Source organism: Scyliorhinus torazame, chromosome 14, assembly GCF_047496885.1.
Source record: "Scyliorhinus torazame isolate Kashiwa2021f chromosome 14, sScyTor2.1, whole genome shotgun sequence".
Lineage (NCBI taxonomy): Eukaryota > Metazoa > Chordata > Chondrichthyes > Carcharhiniformes > Scyliorhinidae > Scyliorhinus > Scyliorhinus torazame.
In genome coordinates, this window is record NC_092720.1 from 56,252,415 (window position 1) to 56,266,602 (window position 14,188).

Here is a 14,188-nt window from a genome sequence, read left to right on the forward strand (position 1 = left end):
CTTTTAAAAGCTGCAATCACTGTCTTTACAGAAAGGTAAAAAGATCTTGCTTCTGGATCCTTCTGGTTGGTTGAAGGGACCTTCAGGCCCAACTTGACAATCAATCTTTTTAAAATCTGGTCTTCTTTAGATGTATTCGCTGTTCTGCTCGGTTGCTATGTCTTATCTTTCCCATGTACCGAGCTGTGAGAGCTGGCTCTGCTGGCTGTCTCTGAGCTGACTCTGCCTCCTCTTTAAATTCTGATCTTAGATGTATTAGCTGTTTTAGCTCGGCTGCTTTGCTCTGTCCCATGGCCGAGCTGACTGTAAGCTGACTCTGCTTGCTTCTCTTGTTCTTTCTCTGCTTCTCTCTCGGGGTTTATATATTTTTCTAACAGTTAAGTTTTTATGACTTTATTGTAAAGTAACTTTTTTTTCACTTGGATTGTAAAAGGTACCTTTAATCTAAATTTTTCTAACACGACTAAGTATTCATTTTGGGCATGGCCTCAGCCCATAGATCTGGTTACATTGTGTACTTTGTGATGTTCAAAATGCTTTGATTTCAAGAGGGGTGTGAATTTTGATTCCTGTCATTTCTATAGTTTTATTATCGAATTGTGTCCCCAGCTCAATTTTGACTTTGATTTGGGTCTAATTTGTGTTCTTGTAGGTTGTCTCCAGTTTTCTTTAATTTACCTGATTTCAGCAAAGCTTCACACCTATATATTTGGCGTTCCTGATGATATTGCAGAGGTCGTACCTGGATTTCTTGTATAGTTCAGAGTCGCCTGACTAGAACACCTCAGACCTGGCCTTCAGTCGGGAGCCAATCTCCCGATTAAGCGATGGTTTCCGGTTGGGGAATGTACGTACTGCTTTCTTTGGCACGCAGTCATCTACACATTTGCTGCTAAATTCTGTGACGGTGGTGGCATACTCATTTAGGTTGGTCGCTGAGTTCTTAAATATGGACTACTCTACTGACTCCAAGCAGTCAAGTAGGAGCTCTTCTGTTGCCTTGGACCAACACTGCACAACCTTTTTGACCGGAATCTCCCACTTATGTTTCTGCTTGTATGCCAGGAGAAGGCGCACCATATGAACACCAGAACTAGGAGCAGAAGTAGGCCATCTGGCCCCTCGAGCCTGCTCCGCCATTCAATGAGATCATGGCTGATCTTTTTTGGACTCAGCTCCACTTTCCTCCCCAAACACCATAACCCTTAATCCCTTTATTCTTCAAAAAACTATCTATCTTTATCTTAAAAACATTTAATGAAGGAGTCTCAACTGCTTCACTGGTCAAGGAATTCCATAGATTCACAACCCTTTGGGTGAAGAAGTTCCTCCTAAGCTCAGTCCTAAACTACTGTACCACCATCTTATGGTTCGATTTTCCGAAGTGCGGTCGGGGGATGGATAGGTAGGCGCCCTTGATTTTTGTGTAGCAGCGGTCGAGGGTGTTGTCCCTGGTTGGACAGGCGATCTGTTGGTGGAATTTTGGCAGTACACTCTTGAGGTTGGCCTTGCTGAAGTCCCTGGCCACGATGAACAAGGCCTCCGGGTGTTCCATTTCATTGTTATTTATAACTGTGTACAATTCGTCCAGTGCCGCCTTCCCTTCTTCCTGGGGTGGGACGTAGACCACTGTGATGATGGCTGAGTGGATTCCCCTGGAAGGTAGTACGGGCGGCACTTCACAGTCAGATATTCCAGGTTCAGGGAGCAGTAGGTCACCAGGGTCGCCACATCCGAGCACCAGCAGGAGTTGAATAGGAGGCAAAACCCTGCCACACTTTTCTTTGCCTGATGACGCCTTGTGGTCCATCCAGTGGATTAAGAAGCTTTCAGGTTGCATGGCACAGTCTGGTGAGGCTGGGGTGAGCCACGCCTCTGTGAAGCAGAGCACACAGCAGTCTCTTGCTTCCCTCCGATAAGTCTAGCGTTAGGTTCGTCCAGCTTGTTTTCAATCGCTGTGATGTTTGCTAGGAGTATGCTGGGGAGAGGAGTCTTGAAACCGCGTTGCTTTAGTCTTACCTGCAAACCAACGCGTTTCCCTCACTTCCTCGGTCAGTGGCTGCTTCTGGATGACCCAGGGATCCGATGGGAGACGTTTGACTGTGTGGAAGGTAGGTGGTTGTGTCTGGCGGGGGCCGGAGCGCTGGCTTTGTTTTTGGGGCCTCGTCTGACAGGGTCCCAGACGCTGGTTGCGATTTTGGGATTACCGGGGGAGGGGCAAGTTTGCGATCCAGTCGGGCCCTGGCGTTCTGAGAGGACGGGTCTACCTTGCGGGGGTCACTGCCGTGTCGGGGGTCTTTAATCCGGGTTTGAGTCGCAGGCAGGGGCTTTCTGGGTCAGATTTGGGCCGTGTCCCGTGTTGTGTTCCAGCGTTAGTGGTCTGGTCAGGTGCTTCTGGAGCCGGGCCTTGGAGTAGGCCTGGTCGGGCCTCCACGTGGATTCTTCTTTCCATCCTCCGATAAGTCGGGTCGCTGGGTGGGCTTTTCCGGGCCGGGTTGGGTGCGACAGTGGCTGGATCGGGCGGTCCCAGGGCTGGCATCGGTTCTCAGACCAGATCGAGCGCTCAGAGGGCTGTGCCGGGTCCAACTCGAGCTCGGGGTGGAACTTCCGGTTTGAAAGATAGCTATTGCCTGGTACTTTGTGTGGCGTGAATATTTGCCACTTAGCAGTCCAAGCCTGCATGATGTCCAGGTCTGGCTACATATGGGCATGGGACTGCTTCAGTATCTGAGGAAGCGCAAAAGGTGCTGAAAATTGTTCAGCAAACACTTTGGACCTTACTATGGAGGGAGGTCATTGATGAAACAGCTGAAGGTGGCTCTGCCTGGGACACTACCTTGAGGAATTCCTGCAACAATGTTCCGGGACTGAGATTGAATTCCTACCACCACAACCATCTTCCTTTGTGCCGGGTATGACTCCAATCAGTGGGGATTACCATTGACGTCCATTTTGCTAGGGCTCCTTGATGCCATACTCGGTCAGATGCTGTCTTGATGTATTGAGCCATTCGGACCAGGTAGGTATAAAATCTGTGCTTTCTGAGCTCTGCAGTCACAACGGTTGGGATGCTTCACATAACCGAACCTCCCAGATCCAGTGTGCAATGTTGAAGCAGGGTTCCTGCATTTGATTGCTGTCTCCTGATCTAATTGTAAAACTGATGGAGAGAAAAAATAAATTCAAAATCCCAGTTATTTACTAAAATAATGAAGCGCACAACCAATCTGCGTTCCACGGGCACAGTCTTCACCAAAAATGACCAATGTCTGCAGAACATCCTCAACCAGAAATGGATGGTGTAGATCCACAATTAGCTCAGCATCTGTATTTGTTGATTCTTAGCTTCTAGATTTAGCCTCTGTTATCTTCAACTTGCCTGTACTGCACTACTATGTTGTTGAAAACTCACCACTATTCTTAGAATTCCCCCTATACCAAAAAAGGGTCGACATTCTAAATGGTGAACAGGGATTCTCACTCCCCGACTCCGATGCAGGCTTCAGTGGGTGCTATTCAGGTCAAACTATGTTTTAAAGTTATTCCCCGGTATAACCCATACCTTCACAGAAGATTTCATCCACTTACCACTTAGTAGCATCGATCCTGGGTCCCGCATTGCTAAGTAAGTAAAGTAGACTTTGGAATAACCACTATTTCAGGTTAAAACTTTTCAGTTGTTTTATTATTATATTTTTTCTTTTAAAAGCTGCAATCACTGTCTTTACAGAAAGGTAAAAAGATCTTGCTTCTGGATCCTTCTGGTTGGTTGAAGGGACCTTCAGGCCCACCTTGGCAATCAATCTTCTTTAAAGTCTGGTCTTCTTTAGATGTATTCGCTGGTTAGCTCGGTTGCTATGTCCTATCTTTCCCATGTACCGAGCTGTGAGAACTGGCTGTCTCTGAGCTGACTCTGCCTACTCTTTAAATTCTAGTCTTCCTTAGGTGTATTAGCTGTTTTAGCTCGGCTATTTTGTCTTATCTTTCCCATGACCGAGCTGACTGTAATCTGACTCTGAGCTGCTTCTCTTCCTTCTCTGATTCTCTGAGTTCTGGTTCTGCCTGCTGTCCCCTTTCTTCGGGTTTATATATTTTTCTAACACTTATCTAGTTTTTATGACTTTATTGTAAAGTAACTTTTATTTTCTTTGATAGTAAAAAGTATCTTTGATCTAAACATTCTAATACAATATAGACCTGATTACATTTTCTCCTTTGTGATGTTCAAAGTTCCTTTGTGATATTCAAAAATGCTTTGGTTTCAAGAGGTGTGAATTTTGGTTTGGTTCCTGTCATTTCTATAGTTTTATTTTCCAATTGTGTCCTCAGCTCATAATTTTGACTTTGATTTTGGCTTTGGGTTATGTTTCTCTTAGTCTGATAGTCTCCAGTTTTCTTTAATTTACCTGGTATTAGCAAAATTTCACACCTAGAATTGTCACCAAATTCAACTGAACCTCATGCTTTCCTTTCCAGCTGCTTACTAAGATAGTTAATTTCAATGAAGGTGTGAAACATTGCTTTTAGCTGTATGCTAAAAATCCACTTGGGTTATAACTTCAAAGGTTTACATTTATCACCTAGCTCAACTGAAACCATCCATGCTTTCCCAGATGCTTACTAGGATAGTTACTTTCAATGAAGGTGTGAGCCATTGTTTTTGGCCTCATTCAAAATCCTGTGTGTTTGCTAAGCCTGCTTGACCAAGGATACCTGCATTTTACAATCCTGCTCTTTGCAGCTGCTGTTAACCCTTTGTGGGATCTTTCATTGTATCCTCTCATGTTTCTCTCAGACCAGATATTGCCAGACTTCCATATTTCAAATGACACATCTTTCCATATTTTCAATAACAACTACTAGGCTGATCCAGCTGTACTGTGCAAGGATCGACCTGTGTTCTTTTATAAGCTTTTGACCAGTTCAACCTTCCTAGTTTTGGTTTCTAATCTCTGTTTCCTTAGAATTCCTTATAGTATTTGTTTCCATAGAAACTGGGGGGGGGGGTGGGGGGGGGGTTAGTTTCCTTTCTCTATTTCTCTTTTTCAGTTTCCCTTTTTAGTTATGGTCAATCTAAAAATAAAAAAACGCCAATTTAATCATTGTAGGGACTTCCATAATTTGACACTGACAATTAGGAGTTCTGCTTTAATTCCAGACTCTAGATGCTGTGTGACCTGATGAATTTGCAGTTAATGATGTTCCCACTGACGATGCTGAATGGAGTTAGGCATTGATAATCCTATGTTAGCTTTGTTTTTTTCAAATTCCTGACGGGATGCGAGCATAGCTGAAAAGGCCAGCATCTATTTCCCACCTCTAATTGCCCTTGAGAAGGTGATGGTGACCCAACATGAACTGCTGCTGTCTAACTGTTGTAGATATACCCACAGAGCTGTTAGAAAGTTTGACCCAACAATAGTGCAGAAAGGGTGTTATAGTTCCAAGTCAGGATGGTGAGGCCTGGAGGGGAACTTGGGGGCGAGACCCGCGGGTGGGTCGCGGAGCCGTCTGTCGCAGCGCTCCCGATCGAGCAAATCCACCCTCAACAGCCGCAGCAGCCAGCTTTTAATAGTGCCGGCTGCAAGCGACCTTCAAAATGGCCAGGAACAGATTTTTTTAAAAAACCATTTGTCCGCACTGCGCATGCATGCCCGATGATTGGTGCGCACGCACCGATGATTGGGCACGCTTGCGCAGTGCGGCCGCATATTTTTTTATATGGTCGCAGCCTTTTTTTCAAGTTCGGGGGGCCAAAGGGACCATTGGGGCCAAAGGGACCCAAAACCATTTCTTCCATTTTTGTCAGCAACAAACAAGGTAAGAGAAAATGGTCGGTCGGTCGCACAGGTCGGCCGGCGTGGGTCACAAAGGTCGGCCAGGTTGGGTCCCGAAGGTTGGCAGGTTGGTAAAAATGTGTCCCCGGAAAAAAAGTTTGAAAAACACTGTTCTAGGTGATAGAGATAAGAGCCTTGGAATGTGGTGGTGATGGAGGCTTGGCGAGTTGCTTGATGACAGACATTTCAGACTAAGTTAGGAATGTCAAGTTCTTTATTCATGTGATCTAATAGAATCATATTAACTTGCATCTGCTTTTCCAACGCATTCTGTGATGGGATTCACTAATGCACCAGCCACACTCCAGACTTTACATAGAACATAGAACGATACAGTGCAGTACAGGCCCTTCGGCCCACGATGTTGCACCGAAACAAAAGCCATCTAACCTACACTATGCCATTATCATCCATATGTTTATCCAATAAACTTTTAAATGCCCTCAATGTTGGCGAGTTCACTACTGTAGCAGGTAGGGCATTCCACGGCCTCACCACTCTTTGCGTAAAGAACCTACCTCTGACCTCTGTCCTATATCTATTACCCCTCAGTTTAAAGCTATGTCCCCTCGTGCCAGCCATTTCCATCCGCGGGAGAAGGCTCTCACTGTCCACCCTATCCAACCCCCTGATCATTTTGTATGCCTCCATTAAGTCTCCTCTTAACCTTCTTCTCTCCAACGAAAACAACCTCAAGTCCATCAGCCTTTCCTCATAAGATTTTCCCTCCATACCAGGCAACATCCTGGTAAATCTCCTCTGCACCCGCTCCAAAGCCTCCACGTCCTTCCTATAATGCGGTGACCAGAACTGTATGCAATACTCCAAATGCGGCCGTACCAGAGTTCTGTACAGCTGCAACATGACCTCCTGACTCCGGAACTCAATCCCTCTACCAATAAAGGCCAACACTCCATAGGCCTTGTTCACAATCCTATCAACCTGGGTGGCAACTTTCAGGGATCTATGTACATGGGAACCTAGATCCCTCTGCTCATCCACACTTCCAAGAACTTTACCATTAGCCAAATATTCCGCATTCCTGTTATTCCTTCCAAAGTGAATCACCTCACACTTCTCTACATTAAACTCCATTTGCCACCTCTCAGCCCAGCTCTGCAGCTTATCTATATCCCTCTGTAGCCTGCTACATCCTTCCACACTATCGACAACACCACCGACTTTAGTATCGTCTGCAAATTTACTCACCCACCCTTCTGCGCCTTCCTCTAGGTCATTGATAAAAATGACAAACAGCAACGGCCCCAGAACAGATCCTTGTGGTACTCCACTTGTAACTGAACTCCATTCTGAACATTTCCCATCAACCACCACCCTCTGTCTTCTTTCAGCTAGCCAATTTCTGATCCACATCTCTAAATCACCCTCAATCCCCAGCCTCCGTATTTTCTGCAATAGCCTACCGTGGGGAACCTTATCAAACGCTTTGCTGAAATCCATATACACCACATCAACTGCTCTACCCTCGTCTACCTGTTCAGTCACCTTCTCAAAGAACTCGATAAGGTTTGTGAGGCATGACCTACCCTTCACAAAGCCATGCTGACTATCCCTGATCATATTATTCCTATCTAGATGATTATAAATCTTGTCTCTTATAATCCCCTCCAAGACTTTACCCACTACAGACGTGAGGCTCACCGGTCTATAGTTGCCGGGGTTGTCTCTGCTCCCCTTTTTGAACAAAGGGACCACATTTGCTATCCTCCAGTCCTCTGGCACTATTCCTGTAGCCAATGATGACATAAAAATCAAAGCCAAAGGTCCAGCAATCTCTTCCCTGGCCTCCCAGAGAATCCTAGGATAAATCCCATCAGGACCCGGGGACTTATCTATTTTCAGCCTGTCCAGAATTGCCAACACCTCTTCCCTACGTACCTCAATGCCATCTATTCTATTAGCCTGGGTCTCCGCATTCTCCTCCACAACATTATCTTTTTCCTGAGTGAATACTGACAAAATATTCATTTAGTATCTCGCCTATCTCTTCAGACTCCACACACAACTTCCCATCCCTGTCCTTGACTGCTCCTACTCTTTCCCTAGTCATTCGCTTATTCCTGACATACCTATAGAAAGCTTTTGGGTTTTCCTTGATCCTACCTGCCTTTGGTCAGTTTGTGCTCGGAACAGATTACTTCACATCCCCAATCACTTACTCTGAAGTAATATAAAACAATCTTGAAGAGGTTATCTTGCTTTGATTAAACATTTTGTTTGCATTTAATTGCAAACCAAGCTAATAATTTCAGTTGTGTTTCAGGTTTAAGAAACATTGAGTGGACTTAATTTAAGATTCAAAAGTTGAAATGATTTAATTTGCCCATTTGTTCTGTAATATGAAACATTGGCACTTGGATAAGGGTGAGCAGAATCATGTGTATATATATTTAAACACACAAGTTCTGTTTTCCCTGTGCAGCATGCAGTGTGAACTGGGTCATAAAACTTGATGCTGCTGATTTAGCTAATCTCCATGCAGACTTTGGGTTCAGCCTATATTATAAGATAGTATTCAGTCTCAACATGCTATTAGGGTTTAATTTCATGAGAACTTACTATTATCTACAAAAGTAGATTTGGTTTACTTTATCAATTGAGTAATTTGGGCTACATGGATTGCTATTCCATTTGTTTATTATAATTGTTGAAATTTACAGAGAGGCTATTTCTTGCTTTTTAGCTAAGGTAACACTTGGAGATTGATCAACTTTCCATTTTCTTTGTCATTAATATGCATTATTTGTGAGAATTCTGGAGGATTTGGATTTGAATTTTAACTTGCTTCTTTTTACATTTAGAAATTTGGAAACTGGACGTTTGGCTTTCTGGTCTTCACTGTTATGTTTATTACTGTTACATTAAAGGTAGGTGTATTATTAAGGCTGAGGACCGAAGAAATAAGGGCATTTTATTGAATTATGTTTGTGCTAATATGCATTCTCCTGTGCCGATTTCATTGAATCACATGTATTTCTATAAATGTCATCATAAAATTAAGAATTATTACTGATTCTGAAGGCTAACTTGTCAGCTCTGCATTATATGAAATATAAAATTTGTATCAGAGTCAAAACTCATTCAAACAAAAGTGTTACTTGGAATATACAACATAAGGACAGGTAATTTAACTCCATTAGTCTATGTTGGTCTTATAGTGCACATAGGTTTCCTTGCAACCATCCACCTTATCTCCCCCCCCCCCCCCCCCCCCCCCCCCCCCGCCCTTTATGAGATTCCATCATTTTTAAATGTATCCCAACCTCTGCATCCTCATGGTCCGATCAAGGATTTGAAAGTGCAAGCTTTCAAAAGGGTGGCATGGTAACACAGTGGTTCGCACTGTTGCTTAACAGCGCCAGGGTCCCAGGTTCGATTCCCGGCTTGGGTCACTGTCTGTGTGGCGTCTGCACGTTCTCTCCATGTCTGCATGGTTTCCTCAGGTGCTCCGGTTTCCTTCCACAAGTCCTGAAAGACGTGCTGTTAGGTCATTTGGACATTCTGAATCCTCCCTCCATGTACCCAAACAAGCGCTGGAATGTAGCAACTAGGAGCTTTTCACAAACTTCATTGCAGTGTTAATGTAAGCACACTTGTGACAATAAAGATTATTATTGAAAGTGGGTCAATAATGTGGCACAGTGGTTAATAGCGCTGCCTCATGGCGCCAGGGACCTGGGTTCGATTCTGACCTTGGGTGACTGTGTGGAGTTTGCACGTTCTCCCCGTGTCTGTGTGGGTTTCCTCCCAAAGTCCAAAGATTTGTTGTATCGGTGGTTTAGCCATGCTGAATTGCCCCTTGGGGTGGAGTTGCTGGGATTGGGCGACCTTTTGAAGGGTCGGTGCAGTTTTGATGGGCCAAATGGCGGCCTCCTGCACTGTAGAAATATGATTCTATTAATGCAGAGCTTTGATCAGAGGAACAGCAAGCATGGGAGAGACAGAATCTTGAGGCTTTGCTCCTCCATTTACAGATTCTGTCTCTCCCATGTCCTAGTTTCCTAAACATATGTCCTCCCCCACCCAGCTCTGTGCTCCTTCAGAGACCGAAGCTACGATTCGGAGGAGCAGCAAGGGTGGGAGCGAAGTGTTATGCTTTTTTTTTATAGCTGCAAAGAGAGAGAATAAGAGGTGATGCACGTCAAGTTTACATAACATAGTGCAAGGGGTTTATTACAAGATGCTGCTGAAACGGTACAATAGTGATCTCCGCAAAAGCCTCTGAAACGCTCCAATGATGTAATTGTGTAAAACATGACATTACACCAGCCAATTGTATTACTTTAATACATAACGCCCCTCCCTCTTTACTTTGTTATCCCTGGATTTTTAACTTGAATACTTTAACACAGATCCCACACATTATGCGAGTAATAACAATATTATGTTGCTGATGCATATGTATGTTAATCTCTTGGGTAGATATGTATCTCGTTTTGGTCGAACACAATGTTCACTAATTTGGTTCTTGGGGTACTAGGGATGTCTTCCTGTACATTGGTCAGTGTCGCAACTTGCGAAACCAACTCCGGAACTGTCTCTGGTTGAGTGGATGATTCTGTCATAACAGATTCAGCAGTTCTGGTCTTCCAGTCTGGTATGCCACTGTCCATGCTCTCTGTGATAACATCTGGTACAGATTCTATACTCCCAATACGTGCAGTCAGCAATTCAATGCCAAATTAGTTCATCGTCACTTTGCACAGTAAATGAAATCGGTCCCGTTTTGGCTAATACAATTGCTGGAGTCCATTTTTTGCCCGAGGTATAATATCTCGACAAGAACACATTACCCATGGTCAAAGACTGTACTTTTGGAATGTAGTCCCCTTCTAGCCTCTTGCATCTGATGTTGTTGCCTGACTATCTCTGAAGTTGAAAGGGGAGTCAAAGGTTAAACTGTGTGCATAGTTTCTGTATGTCAGTAGAAAGCCATTGACACGTCGAGGTAGAGACTTTATCCCTTGAAACCTTCACGGCATGCTTGAGCTGTTGTACGAAACGTTCAGCTAAGCTGTTGGTAGCTGGATGGTAGCAGGCAGATCTGATATGGCAATTGCCACACCCCTTCGGCCGATGTGAACTGTGTACCATTATCGCTCACGAGTTGTTCGGATCAACAGAATCTTGCAAACACCTCGTCAAGCCTTTCTATGGTCTGTTCCGTAATTGTTAATTTCATGATGGCAACCTCCGACCACTTCGAATGCCCATCAACCATGACCAAAAACATGTGTCCTTTGACTGGTCCCACATAATCAACATAGATACTTTACCATTGCCTGGTAGGCCGTTCCCATTGATGTAAAGGTTATAGTGGAGGTTTCTTGATGCAGCGCAGATTTGGCATGACCCCACTTTCTCCTCTATTTGGGCATCCAACCCAGGCCACCAGATGGAGCTTCTCGCCAACTCCTTCATTCTAACTGCACCGGGATGGCCCTCGTGCAGCTAATCCAGGATTCTACTCTTTCTGATTGCTTTTATTCCTTTTTGAAAACATTTTTACTTGCACTAGTGGCTGTTACAATCAAGCAAATGATTCGCCGACGCCCCGCTGAAACCTGTACAATGTCCAGATATTTACTTACGTTCTTACTTGCCACAATGATGATCTTGCCTTGGAAGTCAGTGATATTTCTCTCAAACTCGCTCCCAATGGTGCATGGTCCTGAATCTCCATCGATGATTCCTTCTTCTGGCTCACAAAATCATGGTTGAAAATTGTTTTTCTCCCTTTTTTTTGTACGGCCCAGATTTCATCGGCAGTTTCACTTTTGTTATGTTTTTTGTTGTAGCCGCAAAGAGAGAATCAGAGGTGGCATAATTTGGTTTTGTATAACATAATGCAAGCGGTTTATTCACAAAAAGGTGTTTGTACTCCACAAAAGCCAGCAAAATACTCTGTTGATGTCACTGTGTAACATGTGACATTACACCAGCCAATGGTGTTACTCTGATACATAACAGGAAGGAACCTGTGATTTTTGGTGCTGGGGCAGTTCATCTGGATGGTCTTGCTGCAGCCATGCAGGAGACCAATTGCTTTGATCAGATGCTTGATGACCAGCCTGACACACACTGTCATGTTGAAGGCAAGAAACTGAATACGAAAGAAGAGGTGTTTCAATATCGAAGGTGGAGGCTGGGATCAGGATACAGGGCAGCTCCTTGGTGGCTGCTGCTGCCTCCAATGCATCCAAATCTGGAAGAGGAGAGCCTTGGGAAAGCTGGAAGATCCTCACCAGTAATGAAGCCAGTGGCAGACTCAAAATAGCCATTTGTACCAAGAATGTCTTTAGCCGAGAGAAGTCCTGACTTTCTGGCCCACAGTTCTGCCCCCCCCCCTCCCCCCCCCCCAAATTAACGTTTAAACTGCTACCAGGAGGCTGATTGTGAGCTTGGCTTCATTGTGCAAAACCCGAGCTGTAAAGAGGGCAGGCAGAGGACTGGCTTTCCAAGGTGTCTTGGACATAATAACAAGGAAAACAAATGTAGCTCAGGATTTAATTTCTATCAAACATCAACAAGCAGCATCTGTGCAGCATTCTGTGATGTCCGCAGTTTGTGGACTGTGGTTGGATTGGGAGTTTTGTGCCGAGTTGCGGTGCAAGGCCATTGTCGGGCGGGTCATTGCTCTCGATTCGCAAGGCTCTGTGTTCGAGAGTGGAAATGCAGCCTAAGTTTGTTGTGGCAACCCCCAGCGACCGCAAGATTGTCATGGCAACCCCCAGCAACCCTTCTCTCAGTTTTGAGAGGATTCCGTGCAACATCTTTCGAGCATGCGACCATGACCAGCCTTGTGAAATTTTAAATTGTAAATGAGAGATGATGTATGAGTATGGTTATCCTCATTACCACTATTGATTTTTGGTTGCAGCATGGTTCCACTGAATAAGATCAGTCGAGCAGAAATGGAAACTTTTTGACTAGGGTCCAGTGGATTGTTAGGCCTTTGGACTCGTGACTGCTACTTGTGATAGTCATAGAATTTTACAGCTTGTCCATGCTGATGGGTGTGATGGGTGGGAGGTGAGGACAAATGCGAAGAGAAGTGATCAACCATGCAAAAATTACTAACTAAGGAAGAATGGTTTATATATCATTTGGACCTGTTATATTTTGAAATATAGAAACTATTCATTGTACTGAAACTATAGATAATGCATAATGATTTCCTGACCACTTGATGCTACAATTACACCACATTCATTAATCTGTCTGAGGATTTCGTTCATGCTTTTCTCCACTACTGCTAAAAATGGTATCAAAGCAGCATAAAATGAAGTCCAGTAATTCCACACTGTGAATGTGTTTTTGTGCATGAGAGAGCGCTATATGCATATATCTCTCTTTGCGTTGCTAGACGTGCTTTGTTACACATTGTTCTAACAATGCACTGATAATGTGACACTGTGTCCTTGAGATCACAAAATTAAATTGTTGAGTAAGCATACCCTTGAGTCATGATTATGATTGCTCTTTGCTTAAGGAACTTTGCAAACTGGAATTTGCTCGTCAGGGTCACATGTCTTGGTGCTTATTTTGAACCTCTAGTGTTTTGAATCCAATAGTGAGCTTAATAAATATACTTTCTAAAAGCAAGAAATACCTTGGTGAGCAAGGATTGTGTGCACCAAAAATAAAGACAACTTCTTTCTCACTGGTAAACGTTTTCTCCCAAAGCACTGAAACTCGGTATCTTGAATTATTTCCAGCTGAGAACTTGGACCTGACTCTAGAATTAAGTGCTTTTATAAACAGCTTAGTTCCTTAGCAGTATGCCACAAACTAGAACATGTAGCAGAAATCGAAGAGCATTTTCAGAAAACAAAATTTCAATATGCGCTTGGTCATACAGGATTTAGGTTTTGCTGAGAAAAGAGATATGCAGTCAACTTTTCATCTTGCGCTCATCAGGGCAAACCCAATGCCACGTGTCAAAAAGAGCAACATTTCATATTTCTTGAGAATAGGGAGCTAACTGGTTGGTAAGTTGGCTCTGATGGGTTGAGACATTGCCATAGAGAATGGTTGGTAAGTTGGCTCTGATGGGTTGAGACATTGCCATGGAGAATGCATCAGGGAACTATTGTCTCCCATGATTTTGTTTGATCAAACATTCTTGACACACTCTGGATTGTTCACCAAATGCTGCCCAATTGTGAAATCACATTGAATGTTAGACTTTATGTTCTGAATTTTGGAAGGACCAATTGGTTGAGTATGATCAGTACTCTACCCATTGTGAGCAGTCGAAGGGACTTGCTGTATGACACGATCTACCCAGTGTTTGGGATGACTTGCGTACCTGGCTTTGCATCGTCACA

The 14,188-nt window shown here is 44.0% G+C and overlaps 1 protein-coding gene across 2 annotated transcripts in view; it reads left to right on the forward strand.

Moving 5' to 3' along the window:
* atp11b (ATPase phospholipid transporting 11B) overlaps positions 1-14,188 on the forward strand; it is a 237,188-nt gene that overhangs the window by 165,467 nt on the left and 57,533 nt on the right. For both annotated transcript variants that reach the window (XM_072474212.1, XM_072474211.1), the window contains exon 26: positions 8,660-8,725. In XM_072474212.1, the coding sequence (XP_072330313.1) occupies positions 8,660-8,725 (66 nt within the window). The remainder of the gene's footprint in view (positions 1-8,659; positions 8,726-14,188) is intronic.